The sequence below is a fragment of the Orbicella faveolata genome, unplaced genomic scaffold, assembly GCF_042242905.1.
Source record: "Orbicella faveolata isolate gen_17 unplaced genomic scaffold, um_ofav_v1 contig_2, whole genome shotgun sequence".
NCBI lineage: Eukaryota > Metazoa > Cnidaria > Anthozoa > Scleractinia > Merulinidae > Orbicella > Orbicella faveolata.
Genome location: NW_028301547.1, coordinates 2,935,001 through 2,956,700, shown reverse-complemented (window position 1 = coordinate 2,956,700; position 21,700 = coordinate 2,935,001). Strand labels below are relative to the sequence as shown.

At 39.9% G+C, this 21,700-nt stretch overlaps 3 protein-coding genes across 3 annotated transcripts in view; 2 read left to right on the top strand and 1 right to left on the bottom strand.

The window, feature by feature from the left end:
- Positions 1-492: 492 nt before the first annotated feature.
- Positions 493-9,118, top strand: LOC110058175 (protein arginine N-methyltransferase 1-like). The gene is made up of 11 exons (XM_089288798.1): positions 493-585; positions 652-814; positions 941-951; positions 1,405-1,560; positions 2,067-2,130; positions 3,836-3,978; positions 4,104-4,191; positions 4,356-4,471; positions 5,596-5,746; positions 6,402-6,523; positions 6,956-9,118. The coding sequence occupies exons 1-11, from the start codon at positions 553-555 to the stop codon at positions 7,037-7,039; spliced, it is 1,131 nt and encodes a 376-aa protein (XP_089144924.1). The 5' UTR covers positions 493-552; the 3' UTR covers positions 7,040-9,118.
- Positions 9,119-11,072: 1,954 nt separating this feature from the next.
- Positions 11,073-18,090, top strand: LOC110058173 (high affinity cationic amino acid transporter 1-like). Its single transcript, XM_020764756.2, has 4 exons — positions 11,073-12,041; positions 14,249-14,483; positions 15,173-15,807; positions 17,202-18,090. Exons 1-4 carry the CDS (start codon positions 11,252-11,254, stop codon positions 17,300-17,302), a joined length of 1,761 nt encoding a protein of 586 aa, XP_020620415.2. The 5' UTR covers positions 11,073-11,251; the 3' UTR covers positions 17,303-18,090.
- The window catches only part of LOC110058176 (G patch domain-containing protein 4-like), a 6,529-nt gene continuing 2,348 nt past the window's right edge, over positions 17,520-21,700 (bottom strand). Inside the window, exons 3-8 of the mRNA XM_020764758.2 lie at positions 21,382-21,474; positions 20,804-20,908; positions 19,828-19,904; positions 19,663-19,713; positions 18,930-19,010; positions 17,520-18,744 (exon numbers count right to left, since the gene is read on the bottom strand). Coding sequence (XP_020620417.2) covers positions 18,486-18,744; positions 18,930-19,010; positions 19,663-19,713; positions 19,828-19,904; positions 20,804-20,908; positions 21,382-21,474 — 666 coding nt within the window. The 3' untranslated portion in view covers positions 17,520-18,485. The remainder of the gene's footprint in view (positions 18,745-18,929; positions 19,011-19,662; positions 19,714-19,827; positions 19,905-20,803; positions 20,909-21,381; positions 21,475-21,700) is intronic.

The window sequence follows — 21,700 nt, the reverse complement described above, 5'->3', positions numbered from 1 at the left end:
AAAAGAAATTACTGACAAGTGAAGAAACAAATTGTTGAATTCGTGTCTTTGATAAAAATTGGCGCAAACGATTTCGTTCAGAGATACAATCAAAACAAAAAAAAATTCCATGTCTATTGTTTTTATAAAGTTTATCCTCCGGAAAAGAGAAAGATTAGCCTTTCGAGATGTCGAGACCCCAAAATATTTATTCGACACTTTCTACTGCCCATTTTACGGGTGCGTGATGAAGTGGTTGCCAGATCCATAAAAATCTTTTGCTACTTTTAGCCGGAGTCTACTTAGTCTCCTTCGCAGCCGTTATTAGGGTCGTCACGCAACGCTCCTCCCCACTAACGGCCGTTAGTGGGGAGGAGCGTTGCGTGACGACCCTAATAACGGCTGCGAAGGAGACTAGAGTCTACTCAGTCCGTCACTTCACTTCTACAGACTAGTTTCCAGTACTTTATTCTCAAACCTCGGATGCGCATATTAGCTGATGGTTTACCGCATGTCAGCATTGTGGGCGCTCATTGCGAAAGTTGACATAGCATACAGCACGTGCACAACATTATGGAGACCAAAGCGAAAGTGGCGAAAGTGGAGGTACTTTGCTTTTGCATTGAGAATTTACCCTATATGCAAAATATGTGATGCCTGTTGTTGCTTTAGGAATCCTCTAACGGTATGGAAGTCGATTCAGCAACTTCAAATCATATGGATGGGAGCAAGGAACCATGTCAGAAGCAACCTTCGTCTACGACGCCGGATTCCAAACCTTCTGCCTCTGAAATGACAAGTGCTGATTATTATTTTGATTCGTACGCTCATTTCGGTAAGTAAAGCTTGTTTATGACGTGTCGTTCGTGACGAGAGAACATCTACTAACTGTGTACTGTTTTTGACATGTTTGCGATGACAAACAATCGATGTGATGATGGATACCGTTGTGTCTTGTCAGGAATCCATGAGGTATGTGACGATCCCCTACAGCACGATATCGTGTTTGGGGTCACTTCAGTCGAGAAGATAACCAGCCGAGCGATTTGTAGCAATTTTACGTAGAATACGTTGCAACTGTAGACATGTGATGTACATGATAAGCTCATGTAAGCTGCATTCAGTAGTCAAACGTCGGCATTTCTAATTCGTCTTTTCCAACCAACTTTTTTATTACTTGCTACCAAAATGTTTTTGATTGTAACCTTCAATGATGCTGCAAATTATAGTCCACAGAAGTGCTCATTTTCGTAGAAACAGCATTATTTTGCTTCATAAGCAAATGGGAAAGTTTCTTGGGTTTTTATTTTGGCATGGTGAGAGGGAAATGGGAGATGTTATCCATGTATAATGCTTTGTGTTGTTTTCCTAGTCCTGGCAGCTCCCTTGCACATATGTTAATGACTTAATGCTCTTCTACAACAGGAAATGATCAAGGATGAAGTACGCACAACAACATATCGCAACGCAATGTATTACAACAGGCATCTGTTTCGTGACAAAGTTGTCCTTGATGTTGGCTGTGGCACTGGGATTTTGTCCATGTTTGCTGCCAAGGCTGGTGCAAAGCATGTCTATGCTGTGAGTGATTTCTTTCCCTTTGTTAGAACATTTGACCTTAACTTTAAGATCTGTTTAAGAACTGTTTTAAGGCACTGGGATCTCCAAGTTAGCCAGCATGAAGCAGATGGAAAATACTTCAAGTAGGAGCTGCAAATTTTGGTGATTTTGCAATACATATACATGTAGATGGAAAAGTTTGTTGTCTGCCAGCTCTTATTGAAGCCTTTTCTACTATTGCTTATGAGCTAGTACTTCTAACCACACATTAGATACTGTATTGCACAAGCCAGTATGTTTGGATGATATGAGATGTTTACTGCTGTCCTCTTCTGTGCGCTGTCACGAGAAACATAACTGTCCAATGGTTTGTACTGACTGCCTAGCCACTCTTTCTATATGTAGGCACAAATATGTCATATACATGTATACTTGTAATCTGTTTTATTAGTACGTGTATATACGTGTATATCCATGTAGACTGTACTACAAAATGCCTCCAGTAACTCCATTACTTTGTTTTATAGGTTGATTTCTCCTCTATTATCGACTATTCCAAGCAAATAATCAAGGACAATGATTTTGAAGAAGGTACGGTAAAGGTATCATCTGCATACAAGCAAAGTGGCTCATCAGACCGGTGCTTATCTCCGGTTTCTGTAGCATTAAGGGACTAGCAGAATTCCTAGTGTTTAGTTCCAGAAAAGATCCATACCCCCACCACTGAGGGAATTTCACCTAAGACTCCCCACCTCCCCAGAATTTCCATTTTCTGAACACAAAAATAACGTGCCTCCCCCGTCCGGAATTTCCAAGAGTATTATGTACATCCCCCATACCCTCTGAAAAATTCATTTTGGCAAGAAGGTGTGTTAAAGTTAAAGTGAACACTCCAAATGCTTGGCCGTCTGTGTTGCATCTCACTTCTGTTTATTTTCACTTGAAGGTAATAACTGAAGATACGCACTAAGAAAACATACAGCATTTTTTTTAGCATGCCTTACAAGTAAAAAGAAAAAAAAAGATTACTTTTCAAGTTACATGTACCTTCCTGTATCACTAGGTCCCTTTGTAAATGTGGTACAATCTCCATTGAAAGACTGTTAAGCTGTGTGTGGATGAAATTGACACCATACTTTTATCATGAACATGGTCGCTTACACACTCCCGAAGAAAGCCAATTTTTACAGCAAAATTACAAACAAACTGACAGAAATAACAAGAACGAGAAATTCTCAAGTTTCTGAACTTATAAAGAAACTAATTTTTATGAAAGAAATTGGCTGCTGCTTGACAGCTTCGAAGAGCTACGTGATAAATGAACTAGGCTAGTCACCAGTGCTTTTCTGTCCATTAAGTGACTTCATGTAGCCTGGTAACAAGTGATGGCGCCCATGTTCACAAAACATCATGTTCTTCACACTTGTTAGCTTCCAAAGTACTTTTTGAACAAAGAAAATTTATTCAAATAAAATGTGATTTACATGTAAGTGTTCAAGCTACTATTTTTTCGTGCAAAAGATCTACTTAGTGGGTAAGAAAGGATTTTTGAACAGCTAGATCGATACTTGAATCTGTGTTGAATCAAAGGACATCTGGAAACTAAATCAACTGTTCAACCCCCCTCCCCTCCAGAATTTTTGAATGTGATGGGGGTATGGATATTTCCTGGAACCACACAATCCCTCCTGGATAAACGCTAGTCCATCGCATGGTTACCCCTTAGCAATATATTTGCTAGTACCCATTTGTACACCTGGGTGGAGAGAGACACTGTGAGAATAGAGTGTCTTGCCCAAGAACACAACACAATGTCCCCAGCCAGGGCTCAAACCAGGACCTCTCAATCTGGAGTCTAGGGCACTAACCATGAGGCTGCTATGTCTCCTAAGACACCATAAAATGTTTGTGGGCAATAAATATGTTTTGATTGACACAGCTGTAGTGCTCTTCCAAAACTGAGACTTCTCATTTTCTGACTGGTAGTTGGTCGCTATGTTTTATCTCCAGGAACTCGAAACAAGTTGTCTGGTTTACTACAGTATTACTACAAAAGGTTCAAGAGGAACTTTTTCATGAAACATTTATGTCCAGCAAAATAGACATGCAAGTTGTCTTGTCTCTGTAACAGAACTTGTTTAACGCAATCTGTGTGCAACACCTGTATATCACTACGACTTTGTGAGACATCTGGCAACACTGAAGGCTAGCTTAACTCAGCTTCTACTCACTGGATGAATGCACACTGATTTTTTAAATCACCTTTCCATATGATTGTTTTTGTTTTTTCTTTTAGTCATCACCCTCATCAAAGGCAAAATTGAAGAAGTTGAGCTTCCCGTTGACAAGGTTGACATCATTATCAGTGAATGGATGGGCTATTGCCTTTTATATGAGTCAATGTTGGACACTGTGTTATTTGCCCGCGATAAGTGGCTGGTATGTGAAATGAATGAAAACAATCTTGGAAATGTTCCTAGAGGAACCTTTAGCATGTTTGTGAATTGCATTTATTTTCATATACTGGATTTGGATCTTCTTATTATTTTCTCTATTTCTTGCAGAAACCTGGTGGGCTGTTGTTTCCGGACAAGGCGCAACTGTATCTCTGTGCTATTGAAGACAGGCAGTACAAAGAGGATAAAATTTATTGTAGGTGTCGGCTAAAGTGTTGGCTATTTGCACAAAAATACTCTGAGATGGATAGCCAGACACAGACTGAATGACCGACCCCAGCTGACTGAATGATTGGCTGATCATAACGTGTCAATGTATGGGAGAGTAAGTATCTAAAATGTGAAATCACTTGTTTTCAGGGTGGGACAGAGTTTATGGGTTTGACATGAGCTGTATCAGGAAAGTAGCCCTAACAGAACCTCTTGTGGATGTTGTTGAGGCCAAACAAGTCGTCACTAATTCCTGCTTAGTGAAGGTAAGTTTAGAAAAAGATATCTGTTATTGTAATACACATATATGAAGTCCCTGTTCTACCCTTCCATTACTTCATTCAAAAGCAAAGAAAGTGCTTAGCTTCACTTCACTTCACTTCACTTCACTTCGAAAAACACTTCAGTTCAATATGATAATAACTGAAAGTAACAAACTGCATTTCAGCATCCTCAAAATGTCATGGTCAAGACTTTCAAAATATGAAGGCCTGAGTTTGTACGAACCTTGTTAATCTGGTAACCAACAGGCCAAAAAAATCTGGCTGTATTAACGGGGTAGCCATACTGTTCTTTAAATAAGAAAATGATTGACTGAGCTTTTTGCCATAATAAATGAGGTGGCCATATTAATGGGGTGGCTGTAAAGTACAGTTCCAATGTATGTTTAAATATGTGTAAAATATAAGTTGAAGCAAAATTATTTAAGTGGCAAGACAAAGTGCCAATAATGGAGAAAACATACAAAACATAAAGAGTTGTTTGAAACTTGACAATGACACCTTGACAAGGCTGTGGTCTAAGGAAAATTGCAAGGAGCCCAAAGGTTCCTAACCATGAAATCCTGGGTGTCCACGACTTAAGCTTATATGAAAAAAGTTAGTTTTTCCAGTCACCCAAAGGCAAAAGTTAGTTACCCGTGGCATCCGGGCACCTCTAGAACACAGCCCTGCCTTGAAGATCCCAAAATTTTTATTACTTTCACTTAAATAGCCTTTGTTTCTGAGAACCTCCAGGGGGAATACAATATTATTGAGTTATAAAGCACAATAGAAGTATTGAGCAAGCCTTAATTAAGTGCTGAGCAATTGACTATTTTAAAGTTTGTAGCTTCCTCAATGATTCTTTAATTTTTTTGTGTGTTACAAATGAATGCTGTTGTTGATTTAAATTTTCCTGCTGGTACTCAGATTGGACAGGTGTAAAAAAACCATTGTTTCCTTGCATGAGGTTATTTGTATCAGTATATAGATGTATCAGTTATGAGTGGTATTTTCTGTGCATAACAGCAACCATTTTAGTGTGATTTCCTTGTTTCTTTCATGGAACTGAAAAAATTTAAACTGGCAATATATAGTCAAGGTTTTTATACTTTTTATTCCATCTGCAGGAAATTGATTTGCATACAGTCAAGAAAGAGGATTTGTCCTTCAATGCACCTTTTCAGTTGTACTGTCGGAGAAATGATTACATTCATGCCCTTGTTGCATTCTTTACTGTGGAATTCACACATTGCCACAAAAGAACAGGATTCTCTACTGGTAAGTCCATTAACACCACATTGTGAAGTAGTCATGAAAGAACAAATGGCTATTTGCATGTTTTAATAAATAAAATTAAATTAGAAAACAGTCCTAAGAAAATACACGTGCTGATTGGTTAAAAATCGTGTTTCTAGAACTCAATAGAAACACAGAACTAGCACGAGCTGTTGATGTAATGATGGCGTGAGCAAAGAGAATTAACATTTTGATAATCAAAGTTAACAAGTTGTTTTCCTTTTTTCATTGCGGTGTTTTCTAAAAGAAATAGAAAACATGTTCTCCATGTTTCTATCAAGTTATAGAAACACTCCTGAAAGTTTGAGAGAACTCAAAAAAGTTGTGGAAACACTCACCTGCAGCTCGTGTTCCCACAACATTTCTCATTCTCCCAAACTTCCACTCGTGTTTCTATGACTCGATAGAAACACAGTACATGTTTTTCTATTTCTTAAATAAAAGCACTTTAGGTAATCGCATCCAAACCAATCAGAGCCTGCAGGAAAAACTTGCAACTGGCTGGAAGCACAAGAAAAATCTGAAAACCTGTGTTTTACAGCTGACTGGCTGAGAAAACCCATTCCCTCTTTATTGTTTAGACTGTTTTGCAATTTCATTTTTAAACAGTTACTGATTTCATTGTTTTGTCTTTTAGCTCCAGACTGTCATTATACTCACTGGAAGCAAACAGTTTTCTATCTTCAAGACTACTTGACGGTCAAGTATGGGGAAGAGTTAATTGGAGAATTTGAAATAAAACCAAACCCCAGAAATAATGTAAGTGTCTTTACTAACTTCTTTTGTAGCTACATGTATATGTATGAAAGTTTATGCTGCATGCCAATTTCAACTGTTACTTGTTATAACACGATCTTTGCCAACATGAAACAATTCCAAAGAAATTCTTGAACTTCCTAAAGTTTGGATTCAAACCCAAGCTCCCATAAAATACTGGAACCAGTGTTGCAATTGCTAGTAGACATTTGTTGAGAAAAAAGTTTCTTTGACTGATCTATTTTTGTTTTGAATTTTAATTGCATTTTTATGAAATTGGCTGAATACATGTGATAGCCAAATTCTTTGTTATCTTTGCCTCCTTCCCCAAAATATTTAGAGAAAATTGCTCAGTAGTAGACTTAAGTTTTACAGTGTTAGTCTGCTCGCTCAGTAGTAAAAACTAATTTTAAATGGTCTTGATCTTCTTTTCAGCGTGATCTGGATTTTAAGATCAAAGTAAATTTTAGTGGCGAGCTGTGTAATCATGAAAGTTCAGGCAACTACAGGATGCGATAGTAAGAGACTTGTACAGCAATAAGATAGTAATATAAAGGATGCCACAGGTGGGCATGCCACTAGTTGGTATAATGTAGGCAGAGTTAAAACAGTTTAGTGATATAAACAGCAGCAGCAGCAGCAGGTGAGAAAGGCAACTTTCCTGTCTTGATGCAGTGTTCTCCCAGGTTTTTTTAACGCCAGGCTGGTCACCTGGCTTGTTTGCCAACAGGGTAAAAAAATAGAATTTAATGATGCTACTACCTAGCTTTAAACCTCTGACACATTCATTTTGTGAATGATGGACAGTGCTGCCATAATTTGTCAAAAGTTTTCCATTAGTTGCAACATCTTAGCACCCTAAAATGTTCCAGTCTTCATTTTAAGGGTGCCTAAATTCATGATAAGTGTTTAAAATTTAAGTCACAAATTATTAGGAGGACACTAAAATGATGAGCAAAAAGGAAAAAACAACAGCAAGGGCCAGTATTGTTGTACTCTTCATAGTATCTCCTTTGTTTCTGTTACATTTTTAAGGGAACAAGGGATTGTGTTGTTATATAACTTTTGCTGCATTTTTGTGCTCAGTGTACAAGAAGTGTTATTGTAAAGCAATGCCCAGTCTGAGCATACCAATGTGTCTTAATGTGTAGTTAGTTTATTTTAGTTTAAATTATCATGGATTGACATTTTAAAAAACTGTTGCACCAGTACTCACCATGGGGCAACATCAGAAGGTTTTGGGTCAGATTATCTATAAGTTCTTAATTTTGCCACAAAGCTTTATTTTATTTGGAGAACAGCAAACAGAGTAGGTACGACTTAAAAACTTGGTTTATAAAAGGTGGCTCAAAACATTTGCCAGCACTTTCCAAGACTTTAAGGTTTGAAATTTTAAGGTGGTTCTGAACTCTATGTACAGAATTTTTTAAACTTTGCCAAAAGTTACTTCTTATTCGGCTTAACAAAATTTGATAATCAAAATAAAATTCACCATGTCGTTTTTGAATTTTAAGCCCTTAATGCTATAATAATGAAGCGTGTTTTAGCAGGCCATACTGTTGCTCTGGTAACCTGTTGTGTCACGAAAATGATGATGTGTTCACCAATGATTGGGCGCTTTTTTGATACCATGATTGTAGCATAATCTGATAAAGAATGGTTATAATGACCCATCAAAATCAAAGTCTGGATACTACTGGAAACTGTTTTGAGTCCCCTTAATGCAGAAACTACAACTCAATTGACAGTATGTTAGCCACAAACTAATCTAATTTATTGTTTGACTCACAAAACAAGGATATACATAGTCATATTGAAATATTGAAAAATTTCAAACGGGATATCAATGTAGTTTTACTTTTAAAACCTCAAAGATATTGATAAGTGCTGCGAATCCTGTAATCTACCTGCCACACCCTCGCTTGTTTAGTTCAAGCGCTTAATTCAAGCATGTCTCTAGAAAACCACCCCAACATCAATACAGAAGTAACTCAACTTTGTACTCGCCTGAAATGTCAGTCATCACCCGTCCTCAACCTAATCCCGGGAAAGGCTGAGGGCATGTGATGTATCAGATGTTCATACAACTGCGTATTAATTTATTTTTAGATTTCACCCGCAACTTTCTGTTTTGTTTAAAGTAAGCGGGATTTTTATAGTGTTCTCTTTCCCTTACCTCACGAGTAGGAAATCCTTGCATTAAAAGGGAACCCGTTTGCCACAGGAGCAAAATTAACGTTGCTTCTATGACGTCAGAGCAAAATACTCCGATGAAATTAAACCCCCCCGCCCCTCTAAGTGCTCGATACAGGGTTATCGCGTGACAGAGTTTTTCCTTGTCCTTCCTTTTATCCTGCCAAGGTCAACAGTTCCATTGGGAACTCGTCTGGCAGCGGTTGACATAACTTGCGAAAATGTCGCCGAGTCTAGTTAATTTTGCACTTGTGACAACGTTTAACAAAAGGTCTAAGACATTCTCTGCAAATAGAGTAACTGTTGTATTTCTTAAAAAGACTTCTCTTGTTTAGTTACCGTTTATATCTGCTTACCGTCCGTTTCTTAGAGTTGGTGAAATGAAAATAAAAACGAGGAATTGGAGTAAGTGTTTTTTGGTGTTGCGCTCTTTTAGGGAAGAAAATCTCCACCATTTACCACCAGTTAAACGGGCGATTATGGGAGAACCTGGAGCAGTTTATAGCTTTATTGAAGACCTTGCACTTTCTAGCCTTGAGTAGTTTAAAAATCTCTCCTTTTCTATACAGCCTTCTTGTTCGAATCTGCTTATCTATGAACTCGATTACTTTAGGACATTTTCGTGTAAGACCTCGCAATGCTCCATCTCGTTAGCAACTCGCCTTGTTTACCACGATATTTTCTTTATTCAATTGAACGAACGTTTCCAATGTTAATCCAAATCTCGTGAGTAACTCACCTGGTTTTCTAGAAGAATTTCCCTTGATCCAAATCAGCAGTGTGAATATACTAAACCTGACAGGAAATCCTGTGACCAACTCGCCTGTGGTTTTAGGAGATTAACATAGATGCGTTGTTTAATAATATGCTAAAAGAGGAAAGCTCGTGAATAATCTGGTTCTTTCTGAATGTATTCATTTTAGCTGCAACGACGTACCTGCATGTAAAATATAGGTTAGAGTTGAACTTTTCTTAGCCGCGGATTTCCGATATATTCAGTTAATTTTCTTTTATTCGTTTTAATATGTGGATGTTAAATCAAAGCGGAAACTACTCCTCTCTTTGTAAGGAAGAAAAGGCAATGTTCACCTCCCTCCCCCACCCTTAAAGGTTTTGGTTTTTGGTCAACTTCATGTACAAGGTTACAGCTTTATAGGACGTTTTATTTGGTTTATTTCAATTTAGAAGGTCATTTGTGGAGGATGAGTGAAATCACCCCTGCAACCAACCCAGCCACGTTGACGTGATTTAACTCTTCTTTCTGGTCGTTGTCTAAGCTGTCTAGAGTTACCCTATACCTTCCCCTGACGTACCACATGATAGTATCGAAAAAACACTCGGATAATCCGTTCATGCAGTATGTCGACATTTACGCGAGGGCCAACAGTGATTATGGAAACCATACCCTGCGCAGCAAGCATTCCCCCTTTTCGGCTTCCACCAAAAAATTGAGGGCAGAGCAAGCCGCAATTTTCGCGCGGTAAAAATGCTGTAAACTTTTCAATTCAGTCGGAAACACTTGCTTGTTTGCCTTAGGTAGCCGTCATAACTTGCGAGCAGGCTTTTCGCGTGGCAACTGAAAAAAGGAGAGAAACTGAACGGGAAGAAGAGCCTGCCCGCACCGCTTTGAATTCTGAATCGGTGCGTCCAATGGCCCGCAGAGATAAAGTGCTTCGAACCGCTTGTGCCAAAATTTCAGAATAATTATTTTGTTTCCTTTCATACTTTCCTTCCCCACGAAGAGCCCGCTCGCGGGCTAGAGCCGTCACCGCAGTAACATGATGTCAGAATAACCTTATTAAAAAACCGTCGTTGCTTACGTTTATCACAGAATTGCACTGAGTGATTTGCCAAGTGGAATGTAACGCAACATGTTGGCATTCACATCCACTAATAAGGATAACGCGCGAAGGGAGAATTTGTGCAGTTCATCCCTCCGCCAATTGTATGTTAGTCCATGACATTGGCCTTTCCCAACTCCCACGTATTGCAGCCCTTGAATAAAATTTACTCGATGTTATAAAAGTTGGTCTGCTCTGTTTGACATGAAGCACACAAAGTATTCTGCGCCAAATTTTACCCCTTTTAAAATAGTCGTTCCGCTTTAACTTTTGCACGGTAGAATTATTTATTCGTCGTCATTAGCCAAAGTTTTGTTACAGCTAGAGGATATATTTTTTTCTTTTTCCTATTAAATGGTACGGTCCAAAGGTCTTTCGTTTCTCGTGCGATTCTAAAATTCTTCCTGCTTCGTCCTTCATAGACTTCATAGTACCGACCCACTACATCTAACAAAACGTCGGAAAATTTGAATCAAAAGTTATCAACTTGACAACTGTGATGTTGAGTGACTGAAAGGTTGATTAGAAATTTAATTTTACACGGTTTTTTTTATTATTATTTTAACATCCCAGAAAACTCACGTTAATGTCGTGACCTCCATAGCCAGCGGGCATCACGTGACTTCGTTTATGCAGATTATAAATAGACTGAACCTAAGTTGCATGTTGAACTTGTGTTGCAAATTGCTGGTTCTTGATGGATTTCTTGCTGAGAAGTTTCACTCGAAAGAAAGTCGTAGATCCAAGGACATTGACATCAACTCAGCTTAGCCGCTGTCTGTCGATCTTTGACTTGACAGTTCTCGGCGTTGGTAGTACACTTGGAGCCGGAATCTATGTGTTAGCCGGCGATGTTGCACGCAACGATGCCGGACCAGGCATCGTTATTTCATTTGCGATCGCTGCTATTGCCTCTATTCTCTCTGGCTTGTGCTACGGTGAGTTCGGGGCTCGGGTTCCTAAAGCTGGTTCAGCCTACGTCTACAGCTATGTAGCGATTGGAGAGCTGTGCGCTTTTGTGATCGGTTGGAACTTAATTTTGGAATATGTCATCGGAACGTCCTCAGTCGCCAGAGCGTGGAGCGCGTATTTTGATTCACTTTTTGATGGTCGGATAAAAAACTTTACCATCTCTACTATCGGCGAAGTTCACGTTAAAGGTCTGGCAGAATACTTGGATGTATTATCTGTGCTTGTGATTCTGGGATTGACCGTCGTCCTACTAGTTGGCATAAAGAAAACTGCCTGGTTCAATACAGTGTTCACTTCGATTAACATGTTTGTTATCGTGTTTATCGTGTGTGTTGGGGCGTACTATGCCGAGCACAAGAACTGGTCGGACTTTGCGCCGTATGGAGCTTCAGGGATTCTCGCTGGAGCAGCCACGTGTTTTTACGCGTTCGTTGGTTTTGACATAATTGCAACAACCGGAGAAGAAGCTCGAAACCCAAGTAAAGGAATACCCATCTCGATCGTGTTGGCTTTGTGTAAGTAGCAGGGTTTTTAGCTTTTAAGGAGCCTGAAATATTAGCCATCTTCGTTTCCTTTAAACGTGCTTTGGGCAAATGGGGCGCGTTGATTTAATTGCCCGCACAATACTTTTCAAAGATGTGCAGATGGCTTAAAGTTATATGTGCGTTAAGTTGAAGTTGTGTAAAACCTAGCGGTCAGGGCGGAAGTATCAGAATATTTCCCGTATAAGGATGTTTTAGGAAATCGGGATACCACTTGCTCTATTTAAAATAATCTTACTGATTCAAATTGATTATCGCTCAAGATTTGGGTTTTCACCTGGGGGTAGATTTCTATAGAGAGTAAGAGCTGGTTACTCCAATGTCTAAATTGACTCAAATGTCTCCGGAATTACCTAAACAAACAAACTCACTCTCGAACAACATGTTTGGGATCAGGCAGTTTATTTTAATCCTACACATACAAGCAACTCGGGAAATGATTCATTCTAATTACAATCTTCGAATAATTAACAAATAAAGAAGCCTGAACCGTGTATTACACTGTTATAAAACACGACGGACATTTGAGAACATGAGGGAAATTTAGGAAATACGAGCCGCAGACGAGTGTTTTCTACATTTCTCGAGTGTTCTCAAATGTCCGGAGTGTTTCATCACAGTCTAATACACGGCTTAGGCTTCTTCATTTGCTTTATGATATGGATTTTACACGTGCAAAACAATAAAACACGCTTTTTTATGTTTTATACTCTGATAACACAAGGGTTTTTGACCAATCAGAGCGCGCGCGAGTCTCCTTCGCAGCCGTTTTTGGGATGTCACGCGTTGCGTGACATCCCACAAAACGGTTGCGGAGGAGCCTAAGCGCGCGCAGGTCCTATCTATATTATAAACTACGATAAAACTATAGGCCCATCGAGACCCTATACAAGATAATTATAAATACATAAATTACAACGAGATTATTAACACAAAAGAAATCATAACTTCCATAGAAGTGGGTGGGTGGGAAAGCTAATGCTGGTAACTTGAAAAAGCGCGAATAATAGATAGCTATTGCTCTATTGCTAGAATGATACTGATGTAAACTAGATCCTAACACTAGGTTACATACTAGGTATTAAGCAATACTACAGTTATTTTACTCTAAAGCACGTAGTGGAATTTCATTGGCTTGTTATAGTCTTATGACTTTGCTTAAAAGTTGCTCAATCGACTAAAATTAGGCTGTGACTTTTGTCTGAACCCAGCTGTGAGACTAAGGAGTGGTTGTCATGTCTTGATTAATATTAATGGTATTAATATTCAACTTCAAATGCACTAATTCTTGAAATCCTGATCTTTCCTTATATATTCCTTCTTAAAATCATCAAAAGTTCTTAAACGTTGACGAACCTATATGACGGGTAGCACAATGGAAAAAGGTGTTTAAAAAATGGAAAGTATAGAACATTATTATATAGACACGAGTGTTTTACTGGAAAATGCACCACACATAAAATTCATACGAAACCACATCCGGGACTCGGGTGGCGTATTTTGCATATCTTCACTAGTGAAGATATCGATTACTTCGCTGATATCATGTATTATCGAAACATCTTTAGATCTTCCTCGAAAGTCTTCGGCAATCTTCGGTAATCTTCTGAAATTTTTCGAAAAACATTCGTGTGGCCTTCGGACAATTTTGGAGATTCTTTGGAAATCTTCGGAAAGTGGTGGGAAATCTTCGGAAAAACGTCAAAAACTTCGTTATCAGTATGTCTATATAATAAAGAGAATAATACATGGTTGTTTGTAGAAATGGAATATCTCTTCTCGTTTTCAACTTTATATTTCACTAATTCGCTGCGCTAACTCGTGAGATATTGAGTTGAACACTCGAAGAGATGTTCCATATCTACGCGCGCCCATGTATTATCCTCTATCTATTTACGGTTTGGGTCGTGGAGGGCTCAGCAACTTGTGTTCCCGGTCGAATGGCCTGCTTAGCAGCCGCTTCCTTTCCTTTTCCAGGCGGTGTTGTGATTGGCATTTCTCCATGATCACGTGATGTATTCGCTCTTTACTGAATAACGTAGTGTGTCTTGGATTCACTTATGGCTGGTCATTACAGGCGGAGTTCCCTTCGCGTGCTTTTTTGGAAACCTACGCAGGCTACCGGGCAAAGTGTATACAGACTAATTCTCTCCTAACATCAAACGTTTTCTTTACCACAGCTGTCTGTTTTCTGGCGTATTTCGGTGTTTCCACTGTCATGACTCTTATGTGGCCCTACAAGACGCTTCCTGAGGATGGGACATTGCCAAACGTGTTTGCCTTGAGAGGGGCTCCCTGGGCCAAATATATCATCGCTGTCGGAGCCCTGTGTGGACTGACGTCATCTCTACTGGGAGCACTGGTACCGCTACCTAGAATGTTGTATTCCATGGCAAGCGACGGCATCATTTTCAAGTAAGAATGCGCACATAATTTTACTGACAGGAAAAATCCACTGCAACACAAGTAAAATTAAAGTAACATGGTGGACCCTAAAGAGTTTGTCTTGGTTTCTTATAGAGGTACTTGGCCTGTGCCAGCTAGTTACTTACCCTATACTTTTTCGTTCGATTTCTACCCCGTTTCGGGGACTCTCGCTTGTGTCGGATAATTGGTACTTGCTTTTCGCAGTCGTTGGAAATGATCTGAAGTTTTTATTGAGTCAAAAGTAGGGGCACGGAACTTTCCTCGAGATTTCTAAATATAGGTCAATCTAAGCCTAGACTGCCCCAGATATAGGTGATGGGAGATGCACACCCCTTGTTATGAGTTCCCACGAAACACGACTAAAACCCGACTTTACTATATGGCTTGCTCCGTGAGCGGGCAGGATGAACCAAATCCTGCGCTGTTATTGGCTTAACGAGCGGTCAAGATGGCGCTATCTTGCCCGGCGCTCGGGATTACCTGCTATGTCCCGCAAGTTAATAGTGTTCTTTTTCCCTATGATAAATCCTTTATTGACCAAGCTTGTTCTTTTTTTTGCGTGTTTATTGACCTCGACTTCGTCCCGGTCCATATTACTAAACACGCAAGAAAAGAGTTTATCCAACCATCTTGACTTCACGCTTGGTCAATAGCTCGACTATATATATTGTTTTCAGGTTCCTTGCAAAGGTCAACCCAAGGACAGAAATCCCAATGATCGCTACAGTGTTATCTGGAGTCTTGGCCGCGGTTCTTGCCTTTATTTTTGACCTGCACGCTTTGGTGGAAATGATGTCAATTGGAACGCTTTTGGCTTACACCATAGTTGCTGTGTGCGTTTTGATTCTAAGATACCAGCCTGGGACCATTGGCCTTGTCAAACAACCGAAAAATCCGGAAGAAAGCCTGCACCCCCCAATAGATGGTGAAAATACGTCTAGAGAATCATTGTTATCAGGAGATGAAGTTTTCAGAAACCATTCTTCGCCTTCAGAAAGAAGTGGCTGGTTAGCGCAAATTACTACATGTGTGTCCTGTATTATTTCTGCAGGACTCAGTGCCATGATTATATGGGGCTCGCAAGACATTGTACAAGCAAAGTGGTGGGCCATTATAATAGTGGTTTTAATGGGCTTAGGTCTAATAGGCACCGTTATTGTCCTCCTCTGGCTGCCCCAGAATAAGACACCCCTGGCGTTCAAGGTCCCGTTTGTCCCTATACTCCCACAGGTGTCGATATTCATCAACATATTTCTGATCTTGAAGCTATCGTACCTGACGTGGGTGAGGTTCGCAGTTTGGATGGTAATTGGTGAGTTTAACATTTCAGTTTGTATTATTATTTTTCCGAGTGTGCCGCATTTTTCCAAGTGTACCGCATTTTTTAAGTGTGCCGCATTTTTTCAAGTGTCCCGCATTTTTCCAAGTGTGCCGCATTTTTCCGAGTGTGCTGCATTTTTCCAGGCGTGCCACATTTTTCCAACTGTGCCGCAATTTCTCTGCTTTTCTTATTTAAATGCCAACTAGTTAGCATAAGAACAAATTGATTTACACAACAAAACTAGTGAAGTCTTCATTAAAACAAGGTCACCTCCAGCTTCGTTGCCATTCCGAGGCCAGGTCACCTAGCTGTCAACTGTAAAATAGTCTATTAAGGTACTTGCTATCGAGGTTGAAGTTTCCTCAGCCCCACCTCGTTGCGTTTTAGCGCGCGTGTCCACCTCACCGGGTTAATATTTTGCTAAGCTTGCGATCTCGACGAACTTACGACAAAATTGAGGATCTGTGGACAAACTAAGGCGGCGGCGTAGAACTCTTGTTAGCGAACAAGGTCTTCCTCTACCATGCCAGCCAGCAATTAAGGATGAGATCAAATTGGGAACGACTCTTTACGCGGTCCGAATTCCCTCTTATCTGCTAAGCTGAGTCTTTAAGAGATAAAATGCGTTCATAATCCACCGTGGGAAAAAAGATGGCGGCTGTACATTTTACCACAATGCCTTGCGAACCTAACAAGCCTACGAGGCACAAAGAAAGGGAAATATTTTTCGCTGTACAAAGGAAATTGAATAGCCTAAGTTTGAAGATTTTATAACGTTTCTGTACGTTTTTATGAACGCTGTTAAGGTTTTCGTGCCCTAAGAACTATGGGTAAATGTACCAGTCGCCATCTTTTTCCTACGGTGGATTAAACACAGATTTAATGGAAGGATAGACTACGAGTAGTCCCTCTTTCGCTTAGTCCGTCGAGCGAGACCGGAAATCAACCACGAGGAGAAAATGGTCCCGTGAAATCCTGGGGGCGAGTTAGCGCGGCCATATATTTCTCGCGGTTTTCTTTCGTGTCACGTACGACGGACTAAGCATTTCCTTTACTTTCCCCTGACCCTCCCCTTTGGTAAAAAAAAACTCGTGAACGATGCGTTGTCGCTTTCTAGGACTATTTAATCTCGTACCCCCGGCTGGTTTTTCTGTCACGTAAGCACATGCGACATAAACACAGTGGCGAATTTTCCCCAGTAAAAGGCCGTGTCTGTGTTTGTTGCTCATGCTTATACGCGAGTAAAAACCAGCCTGAATACTTCAGCCTCTGGCGGGGAGCGAGGATCGGCTACGAATGCGAAGGCTCGCACACTCCTGAAATTTCAAACGTTTCATGTTGTTGTCGTTTATAGTAAGTCACTTTCATTCCTGCTGTTTTTCTAGGCATGTCCATCTATTTGTTTTATGGTTTGCGGCACAGTGTGGAGGGCGAAAGACAGAGAGGTGAAACACACACGAATGCCCGGACTGGAAATCACACTTGACACCGCTTAGCAGAAGAATTTCACAAGACTAGAAGAGCGAATTCTACGACTTCGCAAACCAGTAAATATGACGAAAGAACAAGAAGTTGTTAGCAAGGAAACTGACTTATTTCCCCCCCCCCCCTTTTTTTTTTTAACAAGAACCTTTTTTGAATAAAAAGTTTGAAGCGGAGAAAACCCCAGATTTTAAGAACATGCTAAACACGCACGCTAGGCGTAAGAGTTACTACAGGAAGTTTATTTTGACAACTTTTTAAAACAACAGTACAATGGGCGTAAACATAGCGATAGCTGACCATGAACACAGATGAACTTGTCTTATTGAACCGTTCATTGGGAAACAACTGCGTTTGGATGATTGTCGTTTTTAGATTGGAACTATTAAAACAAATCTACTTAGACTAAAACGATTGGAAATGAACACGTAAAAAAGTAATTAAAAGCGGCCGGCCTCTGTCTGAAAAAAAAAATGGACGTTTTTACAAAAAAATTGTATGAACGTGTTAGAACTTACTAGTTATTATTATTACAAGATTAAATTTTGGGCAAAGCCAGCAAGCAAGACACGTTAATTTCGCGTGATGGTACTCGGGAAACAATGATAAAAACGCCATTCCAACGAAGTGTTAATCTTCTGCGATTCTTAGGACGACATAACTTGTTTTAGATGTAATCGATTAGACGCAAAATAGAATAAAAGGTCGTTGATAGATTCTTTAAAAGTGACAGTAATTATAACCTGCATAAATAACATATATTCATGAAATAAAATGTGTTTTTATTCATAATTAGTGTCCTCACGATCGATCCAGGGTAATTTTGCGTAATGCATTTTGTGGCATTGCTTTGCTGTCATCGAATTCTGGTTTCTGAGGCGGATCTGGGGAAGTGGGGGATTGGGGGATTCGGTCGAAATCCCTTAATCCCCTAAATTAAAAAAAAATGAGACATTATAACTCGCTGACTTGGCCTCAGAATGTGGAAAATCCCATTTCCGAGGACCTCAACCTTACAAATTTTCCGGGGGAAGATGCCACCCCTCCCCCTCATCTCCAAGCCCCTTTTCTAAAATCATGTATCCGTCCCAGGGTTTCTCTCGGAGATCTTGTAATGGCGTTTCGTCGCGGCCCTGTTCCAGTCCAACTGTACTTCAGCACAGTATTACTACAACTGTGCTAAGCATTCACCGTTTTTTCTTCTTTTTCTTTTTCACTCGTTTTTGGTCTGAGTCACTTTCACGAGAGGCATGTTCGCCTTGAAATTTCTGCTCGTTATCTATTTGCACGTCTTTGTATTTCCGCTTTCTTTTTTTCATGCCTTTATCCTTTTTGCTCGACTTTGCTTTCTTGTTGTTTTCCTTTTCCGTCATTTCCCGTTCTTCTTTGACCACAAGACTTTTAACGTTCAAATTTGGACCAGCTTGTGTTGTATTACTTCTACATCTGAAAGAAACCGTGACAAAGAAGTTACCTGGCTATGACAAATAAAACGGCCCAGGATTATCGTGTCGTAAGGGCAGATGAACGATTACGTCCTATTCCAAATAACCCATGAAAGATTTATATCGGTGCACGTTTTCAATTAAGTAATTTGGAAATTAAAACAGAACTTTTCTTATCTTTAATACCTGTCAACTGTCACCGCCAGTTTTTCCTGCTCCTCAACTCGCTGAAGCTTGCCATTCAAGCCCAACCCGTGACGAGCAGCCCTATAAACAGAGGAAACCAAACGGACAGCATTAGAAAAAGAAGAGTTCTTTTGAACGTGAACTTGTCAGCGAGGGTCTGGGACTAGGGCCTAAAGCAGGGGCAGGGAAAAGAGCCACAAGCCCCATGCTGGTTAGGGAGTCAATACCGCCACGTCTCCACCGCGAGTAAATGGTTGCTACTTAGTCAAAGGTGTGAGATGGATTGACTGAATGGTTCGTGCTCTAGATGGGCAATCCGGGTTCACGCCCAGGTCAGGGTAGCCCGTGCAAAAGCCGCCCTCCTTTTTGGGGAGGGGTGGCTGTGACACAGGCCTGAGTCACTGTGTTTGGTTCTTGGGCAAGGCACTTTACTCTTACAGTGCCTCTCGCCACCCAGGTGCATCAAGATGTACTGGCAAATTCCTGGGGCAATCTGACACCATGCTTAGGAGAAACCTGCAACGGACTAGAATCCCATCCAGGGGGGAGTCGCAATACTCTTGGCCAGTTCATGCTACAGAAACAGGAGCAAAGTGCTGCAAGCTATTGTAGCTATGAAGCAGTATGGCTTAAAAAACTTTATTTTTAGTCAAGAGTAGTTTCGATTTCAAGAGACAGATTTAAAACGTTCAGGTTAGAAAAAGACACCAAAACCGAAAAAGATTTTTCTTACTTGTGAGCTGTTCTACCTCCACAGGCTTGAAAAAGTTTCTCCTCTGCACATCTAAAAATTTCACACAATAATATTACAAATTTCAAAGAAAGATCATTACAGTTTTAAGCAACGTTTTGCTGCAGCTGCAAAGAAGGCGGGGAAAAGAAATTTCAATATACTTACAGATGTGAAAAATCTCTTTCAGAGTCTGATTCGTCATCAGAATCAGGTGCTACACTGTCCAGTGTCTTACTTGAAGCCTAAGAAGGAGTGAACACAGATATTATAAAATACCATTGATAATGATTTGATTTAGCACCTGGGGTGCTAATTTCCATTTGGTCGCTCAAGGGAGGGTGCTTATTGGAGAGGGGTGCTTATTAGAGGAGGGTGATATTCTCCAGAGAATTGTTCTTTTATCCATCTAAAAATTGTTCCTTCATATACATGCAACTATTCAAAAGAATTCTCATGAGTATCATCACATGGTCTGAAATGAGGCAACATAACATAAACATAACATACTTTATTTATACTTGATGATCTGGAACAAACCACTCAAGCTGAAAAGGTCTATTACATTTAAGTGTGGTACAATACCTTAATTAAAAATAATGGATACTTAAGCCCAAGAACTGTAACAACATGGGCTCTGATTGTCACAATATTCGTATTATGTTCAGATGAGAAAGCAGACTTCATAATTTATTTGTCTAATCAGTCTATCCTATGTCAATGTTTTGAAAGTTATTTTCACTATGGGGCACTATTGGATGGGGCACTTATCAGAATAGGGGCGCTTATAAATTTTTATGAGAATTCCATATCTAACATCTTTATCTTTGGACATGAAAGTGAGTGGAAACTGGGTTATGAGTACTGCAGAAGTGTGGTTTAAATGGGGAAAACTCGTAATTGCCTCCCTTTTTGCAAGCCAGCACTATGGAGATGAGAGAATGAACTGAAATGATGCTCACTCAGAATAGGAATAAACCATATTGGACTGGAACTTGCTTGCAATGGAGGCTGGTAAGGGAATATCATTTGCATTTGAAATGACTCTCTGCCCTAGCCTCAGTTGCAAGCTAGTTCCAGTTCAATAGCAGAGGTGCGAATTTGGCATACTGGCAACTTTCTTTCAATGAGTATTAATATTAACCTTGACAAATCTGCCATATAACAGTGGTTTGTTTGTGTTCTTGCTTGGTCTTTTGCTGCTCACAGTACATGAATCTTTACTAGACTTCACTACCTGTACTCCTTCCTATGGAATGACAGAAGGTAAAAGAAAGAAATAAAGAAAAAAAAACCAACACAGGAATTGTATAGTCAAACTATATTAGCAGACAACTTTCAGAGGTGGAAACTGTATCCCTCTCTTCAAAAGAGACTTCACTCTTATCCTGAGTGAGGTGAGCATCTGCACTAACTCTAAATCTCATGCACATGCAGATCTCAGGGCAAGTTTGAGCGTGTCCTCCACCCCTAGCCCCTTCCCCCACCTTTCCTCAAGGGAAGTTCTTGTTTTGTTTTGTTTTGTTTTATTTTATAAACATGTCCCCAGACCCCCTAGGGCATGCCTTTGATAATCATTATGTAAAAAAAAATCCTCCAACTTCGCTTTGGAAGATGCAGTCATGCCATGTACACAACTCTTATGGCAGCATTCTTCATTCTGATGTGACATGCGGACATTAGTCTAAAGGTAGTAATTATTGTTATTTCTAATGTCCTTACATCGCTTTCCTGTACCACAATGCTTTTTGCAGTCTTGTTAAAGACATGGTCCCACCAGTGAAAACTAAACTGATCACCGGCATCATAACCAACCTTTTGTAACATGAAAAAAAGAGATACAGTTAAGCATTGTTTTAACAACTAAGAGTTTTTCTTATACATTGAGTAGCATGCTCATCTTAAAATATAAACATTTAATCAGATGGTTTTATTAAGCAGTGCACTACATATTTCTGTGTTTACCATTCTGTTTGATGGGGGAAAGATATCATCAATTTTGGTTTGGTGGTGGAAGCACTATTGGGAGTGAGATACCAAA

What these genes read in the sequence shown, in the direction of transcription:
- LOC110058175 (XM_089288798.1), top strand. Translation starts at nt 553, where the DNA reads ATGGAGACCAAAGCGAAAGTGGCGAAAGTGGAG. An exon ending in CGAAAGTGGCGAAAGTGGAG is followed by an intron (nt 586 to 651) that starts GTACTTTGCTTT and finishes TTGTTGCTTTAG; the next exon opens with GAATCCTCTAACGGTATGGA. An exon ending in GGACAATGATTTTGAAGAAG is followed by an intron (nt 2,131 to 3,835) that starts GTACGGTAAAGG and finishes TTTTTCTTTTAG; the next exon opens with TCATCACCCTCATCAAAGGC.
- LOC110058173 (XM_020764756.2), top strand. Translation starts at nt 11,252, where the DNA reads ATGGATTTCTTGCTGAGAAGTTTCACTCGAAAGAAAGTCGTAGATCCA. An exon ending in AGCGACGGCATCATTTTCAA is followed by an intron (nt 14,484 to 15,172) that starts GTAAGAATGCGC and finishes TATTGTTTTCAG; the next exon opens with GTTCCTTGCAAAGGTCAACC. An exon ending in CGCAGTTTGGATGGTAATTG is followed by an intron (nt 15,808 to 17,201) that starts GTGAGTTTAACA and finishes CTGTTTTTCTAG; the next exon opens with GCATGTCCATCTATTTGTTT.